At 37.8% G+C, this 14196-nt stretch overlaps 1 protein-coding gene and 1 long non-coding RNA gene across 6 annotated transcripts in view; one reads left to right on the top strand and one right to left on the bottom strand.

Annotated features, from left to right (window-relative positions):
* Positions 1-13531, bottom strand: part of DPH5 (diphthamide biosynthesis 5) — a 38774-nt gene extending 25243 nt beyond the window's left edge. The window contains exons 1-3 of one of the 2 annotated variants that reach the window (NM_001243679.1): positions 13401-13531; positions 13015-13172; positions 7034-7158 (exon numbers count right to left, since the gene is read on the bottom strand). In NM_001243679.1, coding sequence (NP_001230608.1) covers positions 7034-7158; positions 13015-13149 — 260 coding nt within the window. In that variant the 5' untranslated portion in view covers positions 13150-13172; positions 13401-13531. Of the gene's footprint in view, positions 1-7033; positions 7159-13014; positions 13173-13382 lie in introns of both variants that reach the window. The other variant, XM_005655461.3, reaches the window with a different exon arrangement.
* The window catches only part of LOC106508363, a 169992-nt gene continuing 169372 nt past the window's right edge, over positions 13577-14196 (top strand). For 3 of the 4 annotated variants that reach the window (XR_002343569.1, XR_002343566.1, XR_002343568.1), the window contains exon 1: positions 13577-13763. This is a non-coding gene — a long non-coding RNA (uncharacterized LOC106508363). The remainder of the gene's footprint in view (positions 13764-14196) is intronic. The other variant, XR_002343567.1, reaches the window with a different exon arrangement.

The following is a 14196-nucleotide window of genomic DNA, read 5'->3' as shown; positions in this document are numbered from 1 at the left end:
TGGCAGCTACAGAAAAAAGAAGATTTAATTCGCTTTTTTTCTTGTTCATACCAGCAAGACATCTGTATAAGCTCAGCAATTGAACTGGAGTATCAATTCTCAAACTTTTTGCTCTTAGGTTTCCTTTAAACCTTAATGTTACTGTTGTAGAGTTCCAAATTATGGCACAAGGAGACCTGCTCCTTGATTTCTGCTCTATTTTAAAGGCATTGTTTCTGTATAAGGCAGAATTTATAGAACATGTTCACTGCCTGTCGATATTTGTCTTTACAATAGTGTTCTGGCCGATATAATCCTAACTGGATTTTACATCTGTCTGGGAGCCATTTCATTTATAACTGTTTCAGTCTGGTTATAATTACGGTGTGTATACGTATGTACCTGCCTATTCTGCCTGCTGCCTTCCCTTTTTTGAGATAGAGCTAATGATTATAATTAGATAGATGAAGTAAAGAGAGAACACATGTAAATATAAATATGGATACTGTGAAATGGAACCCCACATCAATTTAGAACTGCATTATTAAAGGCCTTTTTCCCTCTTGATGAAAGCTGCAGGCTCTACTGGGGAAAGCAACATTAGCATGTTTGAGATACTATAACAAACAAGCAGAACCTGTCAACTGGTCGATGCATACAAAGTAGGAAGATCAAGGGCTTTCAGCCCAAGAGGCATTCAGAAACAGATTGACAAATGCCCACCAGGGAAGTCTGTTTTTAATCTCACACATAACATAAAAACTACTATAAAAACAATCATCAATTTGATTTAGAGTAAGCTTTTAAAAAATAATGCAAATGCCAGCTGTAAAGGTTTTTAATATCACTTTCAACAGAATCTTACTACTTAATACTGAAGGAAAAGTGAATTAGTTACTTGGTGAGTTAAGAAAAACTGAATTAGTTACTTGATGAGTTATTTAAATAGATGACCAGGAAAAAACAAAACAAAACCTGGTTTAAAATTACATCTCTTTTTATCACAAGTTCATTTAAAATGACCAGATGTGGTTGGTGTACTACGAAGACTTAATGACCCGGCAAAGTGATTTGATTTTGTGAAACTGCTATAAATGTGATTAAATGAGCCCCTCGGATTTCTATAAAAATTGTGACAAATTGTTATTTTATCATCACAATCACCTAGATTACACTGCTTCATAAAAAAAGAAAGAAATGAGTATGAAACACGGGCTGAACGCTCTCACCCCAGGCACTCTTCCCAGTCCACGGCTCATGAAGATGCTTCATTCTAGTGACAGGGAAAATGTGTGTGCGTGTGTGTGCACATACTGACATGTATAAAAACGAATTTATTACTATTTCCAGGGATGTGATTCTACCTGAAATCACATATACTTATACACACCCACATGTTTCTAGTGTCACATGCCCAGAAATAGCAATAAATGTTTCTTAATAACATTCTTGGAGTTGCTCTGAAATTCAAGAATGTTTTCATGGGAGTTCCCATTGTGGCGCAGCAGAAACAAATCCAACTAGGAACCATGAGGTTGTGGGTTCGATCCCTTGGCTCGCTCAGTGGGTTAAGGATCTGATGTTGCTGTGGCTGTGGCGTAGGCTGGCGGCTGTAGCTCTGATTAGACCCCTAGCCTGGGAACCTCCATGTGACACAGGTGCAGCCCTAAAAAAGACAAAAAAAAAAAAAAAAAAAAAAAAAGAATGCTTTGATGAATGGAATCAATAAAGTACATAAGGGTGACCAATCTAAATGTATAAGGTTTAGTATATTTATTTTCAAATTTTATTTTACGACATTAATTTGCAGGTATGGTACCTCCATATTTGACAGAAGTATAGCTGCTGATCTGAAAATTCACTAATATTTGCAAGAAAAATGGCAAAACTGGTGTTCCCATGAACTAATGGAAACACTATAAACTGGTACAATCCTTTTGAACAGTACTTTGACAATACATGCGTGATAATGTCTATGTCCAAATTTTTGATTATTTTTTGATATCATAAACCTATATTGGAGATTCTACCATTAGAATATAGTCCAAAATAGGGGAACGGGAAAATGATAGGAAGGGGGAAATGTACTAATGATAATAATGCTGACACTTACTGGATATTGTTCAAAGACATTAATTACATGGAATGGAAGCAATCAAATGACCCATATTAAGGCATATAGGAGAAAGCTGACTAAAAGTCCATCCGTGTGTATGTGCGTATATGCCATGAAGGAAAAGGCACACAACATAAATATTAAAAAAATTATGTGTTCATTTATTATAAAATACATATAGTTACAGAGCATATTAAAATATAGAATGGAATCAAAACAGAACCATCTTTAGAAGGAATTTGTTTAATGATGACCCTGTTCAATTGCTCTTTATGGGGATAGAAAGACTTTCATCTCTCACATGACAATCAGATCTGATGCAGTATTTTTTTTAGTCATTTACATTCTTTATGTGATTAACTCCCACATTCCTTTTAATAACCTAGATAAAAGGGAAAAGATGAAACCTACATCAACTGACTTAACTCGCTTTCAGTTATCTTCCTCATGAAGATGAATGATGCTGAAGGATGCATAGCAAACAATGTGATACAGGCCCTTACTGCCACTGAACTGTGCATTCAAAAATGGTACATTTTACAAATTTTAAATATTTTTAAAATAAAAATTTAAAAACATTAAATTTTAAAATATTAGAAGATTTTAAAAATTAGAAAAAAAAGACTGACTAAACAGTTTTCCCTTCTTTTTGATTCTTTTATTCAAATAAGGTAATTTTTTATTAAAATTAAACAAAGTACATTTTTGGGTCATATGTAAGGAAGACTATCAGTGCCTTGTTGCATTCTGGTGTTATTCCCTTCCTGGTTTACCAATTTAATTAATCCAAATTTTAATTCCTTAAGGCCCAATTAAAATTTACGTATTTCTTACCACACTGGCTCCAACTTCTATATCCCAACAGTAATCCGGGGGGATAAAAAAAACTAAAGTATAATAAATATTACATGAATCTGAATACAAGGTTATATATGATTAGTCACTAACATAGGGAAAATTAATTGTTTAGAAGTTTATTTTTTTTTTTAAAAAAGCACTTACTCGTGAAAAAAATATGGGAGGATTCGTGGAAGAAGTGGCATCTGAGCTGGGTCTTACAGAATCTATTTCATGAAACAGAAACTGGGAAAAACAGTCTGCTTTAAGGAAAAAGCATGAGCAAAGAGATGAAGAATGAATACTGCAAAACATTTACAAATGGAGAAGCTTTACAACTTGGTACAGCCATAGTCAAAAAGAAGGAAAAAGTAGATAAACTTAAAAAATTTAAGGCCTTGCAATCACTGAAGGATTCTGAGTATCTTGGCATTTTTTTGGGGCCTCAGTTTTTTCATTTACATTGAGGTTTCCCTTCCACCCCTTACCCCCTCAGCCTACCCTACAATCTTCATGTGTTAAGCCAGACCTTGCTCAAGCACCAACTCCTCCATAAAGCCAAAACTAACTCCAAACATGGTGCCCTTAAATTTATACACTTTTCTATCCTCATTTTCTTTCTTTTTTTTTTTTTTTTTTTTTTGTCTTTTTGCTATTTCTTGGGCCGCTCCCGCGGCATATGGAGGTTCCCAGGCTAGGGGTCGAATCGGAGCTGTAGCCACCGGCCTACGCCAGACCCACAGCAACGAGGGATCCGAGCCGCGTCTGCAACCTACACCACACAGCTCAGGGCAACGCCAGACCCTTAACCCACTGAGCAAGGCCAGGGATCAAACCTGCATCCGCATGGATACTAGTGGGATTTGTTTCCATTGAGTCACAATGGGAACTCCCCTGAGCACTCTTTTCCTGAAACATTCTCCTCTCAGCTTCAGTGACAGCACACTCTATTGGTTTTCCTCCTCCTCTGTTCTTGAGAGACCATGAAATGCCAGTTTCCTAGAGACTGATCCATCTTAGGTCCTCTTTTCTTGCTCTTGTTCTTTAACTAAAGTGATTCTCTCCATTCCTCTAGCTTTAAATACTATCTATATATTGATGACTTAAAAAGTCATATAACCAGGATCAATCCTCCCTTGAACTCCAGTAACAGATACCAAATCGTCTGTATGACATCCTAAGTTTAAAACAGGTCCAAAACCAATTCTCGTTTCTCCCAGCCTTTTTCCCTGCTAGCTTTCATCATTTCAAGAAATGGCACCATCAACTACTTAGTTATGAAGCCAGAATCCCTGAAGACTTACCTCTTTCCTTCTCCTTATCTACCAGCATTTTTCCTTCTAAATTTTTCCCAGTTTGTCTTTTTCTCGCTTTCACCAGAGCCACCCTAGAAATCCATTCGCCCAAGCATTTAGAGTGAACTTTTAAGAATGTCAATGAGGTTGTGACTATTTGCTGCTTCGAATCCTCTCAAAGTTTACCACTGTACTTCAAACAAAATCCCTACTCCCTCCAAGGCCTCAGATGTCTCGCTCCCACCTACCTCTTTCACTGCTCCTCATGTCCCCTTTGCCTACACTCACTGTGTTCCGATCACTCTGGCCTTTCGGGTCTGTAATTACTATTGTTCCCTCTGTAGAATACTTGCTGTTCCCTCTGCTTAGGATGCTCTTCCTTCTGCTTTTCCTTTTCAGATACCTGCTTGAATGTCACCTCCACATAAAGAATTTTCCATGTGACTCTGCATAAATAAATCTGTCCCCTATAGTCCCTATTTTTTCTCTTTACAGACATATCTTTTAAAATTTTTTTTCTTCAGCTGATATAAATTTATTATTTTTTCCTTCAGCTGATGTCAGCCTCCCTTACTAAACTGTAAACCCCACATCTAGTCATCTAATACATATTCAGCATGTAGGAATGCTGGCCATGAGATAGGTGTTCACAAGACATTAGCTAAATGGATAAACGTCAGTCAAGAAGACACCTGGTCTTCTTCGGTCACAACCTCAGGCAAAATATTAACAACTTTTTCACTTAATACTTAATTGATGTCTACTCTAAGCCAAAAATTGTGAAGAAAGCCAGGGAGATAAAAACATGAAGGACAGCCTACAAATCTAAAGAGGAAATATACACATAAAAATACTTTGTGAGGTAATATATAAAAACTAATATGAATGGCATGTCAGCAGTTAGGGAGAGCTGTAACTTCTGACTGGGGTAATTAGGAACTAGCTCACACAGAATGTGATGTTTGAGTTGGGCTCTGAAAAATAGTTTGGTTTCTGACAGAAGTAGGGCAAAGGGTATTACAGATGAAAGAAACAGTGTGAACAAATGTGTGATGGTAAGAAAGCATGATGACTGGGGTGCTGCCAACTGGGTGATGTGAATGTGGGTTTCAGTACAAGGGTGGCAGGACCCCAGCAAAAGAGCAGACTGGACAGTATTTTTCAGGTCTGGCCAATAAAGGAGCCAATAACAGTCTAATTTTGACCCTGGGTAAGATTTTTAAATTATGGATTTACAAATATGAGTTTGACCACAACATAGATAATGAGTTAAGACACTCTCTTGGACCAGGTAAAAGGCTACTATATTAAACTATTATAATGAGAGCTTGGATTAAGTAGAATAGTGGCTGCCAGAGTGGAAAGAAAAGGAAATAAATGAAGAGCTTGGTAAAAGAAAAATCAATAACAGCGCTTTTCAAATGAACCTATCTATAAAACAGAAACAGACTCACAGACATAGAGAACAGACTTGAGAGGGGAGGAAGGGGGATGGACTAGGAGTTTGGGGTTAGTAGAGGCAAACTATTACATTTAGAATGATAAGCAATGAACCATATCCAGTTTCTTGGGGCAGATATGTATATATATACAGATATATATACATATATATATATATATATATGTATGAATGGGTCATTTTGCTGACCCACAGAAATTGCACAACATTGTAAAACAACTATACTCTAATTTAAAAAAACAAAAAACATATTAGTGCTTCTCAAAATGTAGCAAAACGACAATTTTTTTTAAGTTTTAATTGTCATGTAAAATGCAAAAAAAAAAAAACTATTAGAAAATAAAATACAAAATAACACAAAATACAAGCTCCAAATTCTTATTATTAGTTTCAGCAGAGACAAAAGTACTTTGTAAAATTGCTATAAAAGTTTCTAAATGCTTAACCTCAATTTCCATTGTTACTGCATCATGGACTAGTAAGTGTGTGGGCTGGCACCAGCCTGCAAGCAGCATTGGTCTATTGGACTTTGTCAGTGACTGGATACCATTTGCAACCAAGTGTAATAATGATACATAATCTCTGGCACCTCATATTGATATAAAACTACTTTCTTTCTGACAGACATATGCACATGTAACTCCATTGTTTTGAAAAATATCCTTGGTGGTGGGCTCATAGTGATTTAATTGCCCTTATGTTTCTTAAATATGTGACATAAATCTTGGGTCAGCAGCTGGAGACAAAGAATTCTTCTGTTTGGCTTGACATGAGAGACTGATGATGCCTGATGAGACAAGCAGGAGCCCATCATTTTAGTAATAGGGAAGAACGGAGCCCCCAATGGACATAAGAAACTGAAATCTGAGGCTTGAGAAATGATAAAAATAATAAATTCAAGGCAAGTAAAGTTTCAACAGTATTGTGAAATAGTAGATGATTAAAAAAGTAAAAAGAAAAAACCCTAGGACAAAGCACTTGCATTTACCTGCAAAATAAATAGCAGGTTCGAGTCTTGCTAATGTAATAATGATACGCTTGTTAAGTTATTTAGTGCCCTAAGTGACTTTCTAACAAAAAAAAAAGGCAGAAGCAACAATATAAACTTTAGAGTTGACACTTGATAACCAATGTAAGTGATACATGATGACTACGACAACCTTTCCAAGCCAATTTTCTTCATTAATCTCAGACAACATAGGCTTAAACTACAAAATTTTAGACAGAGCCTAGGTAAACAGAGGCCTCTATCAGAACCTAGAAAATAAAGTTTTAAATGTAATAAAATAATTCTTAATGATTAAAAAAGTAAATAAATTAAAGCTCAAAATATCTGCTTTGACTCACCCAAATGGATCACCAACTACAAGGAATGCAACATCGCCGATATCAGCATCCTTTAAAATATTATCTGCTTCCTGTTCCACTTCTTCTCTATCGGCAAGAATCAATTTTCTTCCATAAAACTCTTCCTATAGATTTAAGTCCAATATAAAAATGAGACAGCAGGTGACCATTTCAACACACTCACACACAAAACCACCATTGTCTGGGGCTGCTGCAAATCTTGGCAACCATCCAAACACAGACCATGGAATAGGACTCATCAGTGAGCTAACATTCTGTATCATGTTGTAATTAAACTCGGTCTGTGGGGCTATCTTAATATCCCAAGAGAAGGTAGACCTCCTAACATCTGAGGCTTTTTGCATTTTAAATTAAGCTTTAAATTTGGGTCTAACAGAATGGGGCTTAACACTGAAGGATGAAGAGAGAACATGTATGCTTGAGCCTTATTTCAGAAACACAACAGTACAAAATAAACATATTAAACAATATTTATAAACATACTTGGTAACTGGTTTTATTAAGTTTTCCTTGAGAAAAACCTATGGGTTTCTCACTAAAATAAAAGTAATTTCAATGAGAAATAATAGAAAATTAAGATATAGCTGTTTACAGACCCAGAAAACTTATCTCTATAATTGCAGGAAAGACTCATTTAAAACTGTATTTCCTAGTTCCTGCTAAAAAAAGGCAGGAGAAAGAAAAGAATTCTCAATATATAGGAAGTCTCCATACAAACCGGTTTGTGAACAAATCCCCAGAAGTTCAACTCTAAAGATCAAACCCAAGAGGCTGACCTTAACTGGAGCAGCAGCACATAAGTAAGAGTGAGCTAGTGTGCGAAGGGTCATGTGGTAAGCCATTAAGCAAGATCATGAATCTTATAACTGATTTCCTATTCAGTAATATATAATTCAAATAAGGTAAAAGTGGATGCACGAATAAATAACACTATCTCTTACATACTTGAGCTTATTTTAGTCCTAAGGATTATGTCATATTCAAAAGCTATGAAGACTGCTATAATGGAAGAGTATATGCTACTTAATAATATTTGTCAAGCAAATGAGTAAATCAACAAAAAATTAAGCATTTGAAGATAAAGGCTATAGTTCTAACTGTGATAATTATTTACAAATACTTAACCAGAAACTTCCCCAAATGTGAAAAAAGATCCTTTCCTTTTCTCTGCATATGTTCTTAGAGATAATGTCCCAGAATGTCTCAGTGACAATGTTCTTACAGATGAAAAATGTTTTATTTTCACTTTACTACAAAGCTTTTCTTAATCATTCATTTTTATATACCTTGCTTTAATTTTGTCCCAGCTGACCTAACAGTTGCAGAATATTCATACTCACATACGTAAGAGCACACACATGATTACTGTGAAAATCAAACATCAGAAAAAACGACGTTTTCTTCTGAACTTTTAACATTTCTTAAAGATCAAGGAGTCACATGCTACCAGCTTAATGCTAGCAGCAGTCGTAACCAATATTTTATAAATGACTTAACAACAGAAAATCCGCTCTCTTCAAGACCTGTATCATGCATCACTCCACATTTATCACTTATCCTAACCCAAGAAAAGTATTTCACTATCTAATTGATATGACAGAATATTTATTTTTAAAAAAGCTTCCTTTATTGATCAATTGGTAATTTAAGAGTAGACTCTGGGTTGTTTATAAATTTTTACAAATTCGTGAATTTTCTAGTTTTATTTCTATTGTTGATTCTTAACTTCACTTGTTGTGTTCAGAAAAGGTAATTTATATGAGACATATTTTTAAACCTGTTGAGACTCAATCTGTGCTCTAATATGTGCTCTATTCTGGAAAATGTCCCCTGTACACTTGAGAAGAATATTTATGCTATTATTGTTGGGTAGGAAGTTATAATATTATATATTAAAAAATAAAAAATAAAATCTTCCTTAAAGAGAACACCTCAATATAATCAAATGTTTGAAAAAGGGAAGAGATAATAAAAGCAGTAAGAGATGGGTACCACCCTATTTTTAATTTAACTACTTATTTATTTATTTACTTGTTCACTCACTCAGTTGAAAAATACTTCTGTGCACAACCGCCATGCCAAGGTCTATGCATGATGCTGGCAAACAGTGGTGAAAGAGACACACATGACTCTGCCCTATGGAGATGTTGTCTCATGAGGAATTAACTACCACACCGAATGTGCTATGCGAACATGGAAGCTAGGCAGGGTCAAGAAAAGAGATTAAGGGAGTTCCTGTCATGGCACAGCAGAAACAAATCCGACTAGGAACCATGTCAGGTTGCAGGTTAGATCCCTGGCCTCACTCAGAGGGTTAAAGATCTGGCATAGCCATGAGCTGTGGTGTAGATCACAGACATGGCTGGGATCCTGTGCTGCTGTGGCTGTGGCATAGGCCAACAGCTACAGCTCTGATTTGACCCTTGGCCTGGCAACCTCCATAAGCCGCAGGTGTGGCCCTTAAGAGAAAAAAAAAGGAGATTAAAAAAAAAAAAAAAAGCCAAAACACAAAATCAGGCACCACCATTTCACAAATGATTTTAAACTTATACTATATATTATTCAATAACTGACTAGGCAGTTTTTGTACAATCTCAGCCCTAATCTTCTCCTTTTGTGAAAATGAAGACATTTCAATCTTGGTTTTAAGTTTGTGGAGTTTATATATGGGGAAAGAGGGTAAAAACTAAAAGCTAAAATTAGTTTTGGCTATTTCTGGAAGGATATACAAGAAATTAGAAATAACTGCCTCCAGAAAGAATTGAGATAGAAATCTTGTGATGTATATACCTTCTAGAATCTTTTGAATTTCGAACTATTTAATATATTACCTAGTCAAAACACAGAAGAACAGAGGTTCAAAGTAGCATATAGAAACAAATGCAAGAACAAAATCTTAAAAACAAAACAAAAAGTAGATATGGGGAAGAGTTCCCTGGTGGTCTAGTGGTTAAGAATATGGGGTTGTCACTGCTTTGCCTTGGGTTCAATCACTGGCTTGAGAACTTCCACATGCCACAGGCACAGCCAAAGGAAAAAAAAAAATAGTAATAATAAAGTAGGAATGCGGAAACAAGGAACTTACAAAGGAGAATTAAAAAAAAAAAGTAGGACTAAAACCAAGAGAAAGTCATGTCTTGAAAGCCAGTTTCAAGAAGTAGTCAACCATATCAAAATAAGTAAAATAGATAAGAATTCAAAATTATCCTCTGGGGTTCTCAGCTACTAGATAACTGTTCAACAAACAGAGACATGTTTCAGAGGAATGGAAGTCAGCTTGTAGGAGTCTTGAGACTTGAGCGGAAGTGGGGAACAATGAAGTATACTGCTATTTCAAAAAGCTTTGTAAAAAGAGATAGAAATGATAATAACTATGGGGGAAAGAGGATGAAAAGAGTTTTCAGAATGGACAATACAGTTGACTATGAACACTGCAGGGGTCAGGGGTGCCAACTCTCATCAAAATCAAAAATCTAAGTATAACTTAGAGTCAGCCCTCTCTATCTGTGGTTCCTCCACATCTGCAGATTCAACCAACCCCAGATCAAGTGGTTCTATAGTATTTACTACTGGAAAAAAAATCTGCATACAAGTGGATCTGTGCAGCTCAAATCCAAGTTATTGAAGGATCAACTGTATCTGAATGAGGTTTTAGGAGGAGAGGAGAAGGATGTTAATATAAATCAAACATAAAGAAGAAAGACTAATTGATAGGAGTAAAATTCTAGAGGAAAAGAGAAGAAATTTGGGAAAAACCCATCTAAATGGTGTTAGACTTGAACAGAGGGAAAACCTCATCTTACAAGTCATTTTCTAAGACTGGAGGGAAGACAGACTCAGATTTAGGGTAAGGGTAAATATGAAGTTAATGAAGGTCAGAGCTGATGGCCTGGTTTTTCTCAATGCAAAGTTCTTTACTGTCCTCTCCTGTCCCTCCAATCACAATCCTAAGCAGTTTTGAATAATAGAGAACATAACAGTTTTGAATGATAGAGAACACAGCAGTTTTGAATAATAGAGAACATACAAATAATACCACCTTTTTGGCAATTTGAAAATAATAACTTTCAATATAAGAACAAATGAATTCTAAATTTTTTTAGCAACATCCATCTGTGCCGTCTATATAAAAAGTTATTTTGTGTAATTAGTGATAAAAGTATATATTCATTACAGAAAACAGAATTTTCCCATCGTTTTCCACTCTGTAATAATGATCCAAAGTTATTAAGACCAGACTGTATGAGCGCCTCTCAACAATTTTTAACATTAATTTGTCTAAAAAAAAGTTAGAAATTAAAGGCAAAAAGGAAGTAGCTGAATATAAAGGGGTTCTGAGAGTTCACGGAGTTACATAAGGCATGTCTGTACTTGTTTATACCTTAACACCCAGGACTGAACCACTTTACCTGAATGCTAACTTCTCTGTGGGTGTTCTGTGAGGTCTTATTTTGTGAAGCTATTATCTATCCCTAAGAGTACAGAGACACAGATGGGTCACAAGTGGTGGCTCTCAACTGAGGACTGCTTTGGTTCATACTCTGGCTGTATCACTCACTATCTGTATAACCTGGGGTAAGTTTCTCTGTGCCTATAGGAATGTGAACAATACTTACAGAAAAATAAACCTGTTCTACACGTGAAGGATTTAAAACAGTACATAGGAAGTGTTCAAAAAACATTAGCACTTATTATTGTGGAGGAACAGAATTCTAGCACTTTTTTTTTTTTTTTTTGCTTTTTAGCGCCGCACCTGAGGCATATGCAAGTTTTCAGGCTAAGGGTAGAATTCACAGCCTTGTGCTAAGGCCAGCCACAGCCACTGCAATGCGGCATCCAAACTGCATCTGTGACCTACACCACAGCTCACAGCAAAGCGGGATCCCCAACCCACTGAGTGAGGCCAGGGATTGAACCTGCATCCTCATGGATTCTAGTCAGGTTGGTTAACTTCTGAGCCACGAAGGGAACTCCAGAATTCTAGCACTTTAACAAAGTACACATAATCTACTTGTAGGTGAGGTTGGGCCCAGCCCTAGATCCTGACCCTTTAGGTAATAATTCTACAAGTATGTTTTTGGGGAAAAAAATACTTTAAAAAGTCTTAACCAAAATTAACATTTAGTTAGCACTTCAATTTGCAAAGCACTTTCAAATACATCACCTTAAGAAATGATATAATATTAATAGCCTTCCAACTAGCTATTATCTCCATTTGACAAATGAAGAAACTGAGATATAGTGATGTTTGGAAATATATCTATTAACGAACCATGTTTCTGAACACTTTTGTGCCAGACACTATGCTAAAATCCTGTAAGAAATTTGACAATGAACCTGAACTTGACCCTTCCTCCAAAATTTACTGAGCCCTTAACCAGAACCAGGTAAATGTTTGATACACTAGCAAATTCCCTGGTTACTAAGATCCAGGCTCACTCAATACACCCAAGTGTATGGGTATAAGCCTTAACTGGGAGATGTCTATTTAAAGGTAAGTTCTCTCAGGATAGGATACAGACAGAAAGGAGATTACCGTTCTCTATGGAAATACTTCAAAGGGATAAGCTTTCAGCTCGATTCCTGAATACATAACCAACTCATTAAGGCTGAATAAGCACCTCATTAGCATTCAACTCAGAAAGGATTTCTTGGCTATCTCATGAAATAGCGGATTCTGATAACCATCCCCAGGAGTGTAAAGCAATTCTCCTTTCCTATTTAATGGAAAAAGCCACACAATTAGACTTGTAGAGTAAAAAAAGGTCCCTTTCCTTTTCCAAATCACTTGGTTGGTGTATGACTCCCAATTTTGTAATACCCAGATTCGTAACGAGTACGGGATGTGTTTTAATCGGTTTAAACCAACAGACGTGAAAAAGTCGGTACGGCGTAGCATACTAAAACTCAGCTGTTAGATATCGTTCTTCCTAGAAGGCTGGAAAGCCTTGGGCACCTACCAGCACTTCCTTCCCTACAGTCAGGATTGAGGTATAGGCTTCCAGATACACTCGACTGCAGCGTCTTACAACTTCCAGGCCCTTGACTGTGATGTCCTTGGCATCTCCCAGGCCCAAACCGATCATGTAAAGCATTTCCAAGTCCAGGGGGAGGGCGACTGCAGGACGAAATGAACAAGAAAATCAAGTGCCAGCTACACCGACGATACCAAAAATCTAGAGGTGAACACCAAGACGAAAACCCAAACAGCTCGGGGAGGGACCGCCTATCACAGGAGGGAGGTTTAAGAACCTAATCTCACGCCTTTTAAATAAGGATTGGAGTGTTTTTAAACAACCCTAACCGCCTTCTCTCTTGTTACACAAACCTAGGGACAGATGGTTACCGTTGGGAGAATCGTAGCTGGGGCCCTGTCTTCCCAACTCCCTAATAGCCGCTGCTCCCCAGAAGCAGTGCCCAGGCAGAGGATGTGCGCTGAGCAGGGATCCACGCCGTCGCCCTCACCTACGGTGCCGTAAAGCGCCGGCGCTTCGCGGCACTTTACGACTAGCTGGGAGGGTGGCTCCCACAGGCTCTGGGCGGGGAGACTCGCCGCGCCTAGGAATGACCCGTACGTAGGCTGCTGGGGTGAGAAGGCGTAAGGTCAGCCGGACGGGGGGAGTCTGATCAGTGACCTCAGCATGGCCTTTGGGAAGGGACGAGGCCGGCCCACTATCCCCCTAGCTTAAACATGCCCAGCCTGGGACCGGTAAGTGCAGAAGCTCTTTACCCTTGAAGAGCCGCCCGCGAGGTTGGGCCGAGGAGCCCACACGCCTTCCGCGTCTCCTCCAGACGCAGGAGGGGGGGCGGGAGGAAGGAATTTCCCTAATTTTCTCCGGGATTGCCCAAGTGCACACATTCCCATCCTCGCCTTTTCATTCGACTGTATTTTAACCAGCTGCCTCCCTGGTGAGGTGACAGCCTGGAAGACCTGGTGATGAGTGTCGGTTCTGATTTCCCAGCGGGGCAGTGATTCCTTGGGTTTGTCCCCAGGCCCTCATTCTGGAGTGCCCCAAGTGGCGTGACTGGAATCTGCCTCAGTCATCCTCACTGTCAGTGCCGGGAAGCCCAGACCCTCCTGTGCCCAGAGAAGTGACCTTTAAGAATGCTAAGGGATTTCAAATGTAGACCTAGTGCTTCCA

This window comes from Sus scrofa, chromosome 4 (assembly GCF_000003025.6).
Source record: "Sus scrofa isolate TJ Tabasco breed Duroc chromosome 4, Sscrofa11.1, whole genome shotgun sequence".
In the NCBI taxonomy this organism is placed as follows: domain Eukaryota; kingdom Metazoa; phylum Chordata; class Mammalia; order Artiodactyla; family Suidae; genus Sus; species Sus scrofa.
The sequence above is the reverse complement of the archived record's forward strand: the minus strand, read 5'-3'. Positions and strand labels throughout refer to the sequence as shown.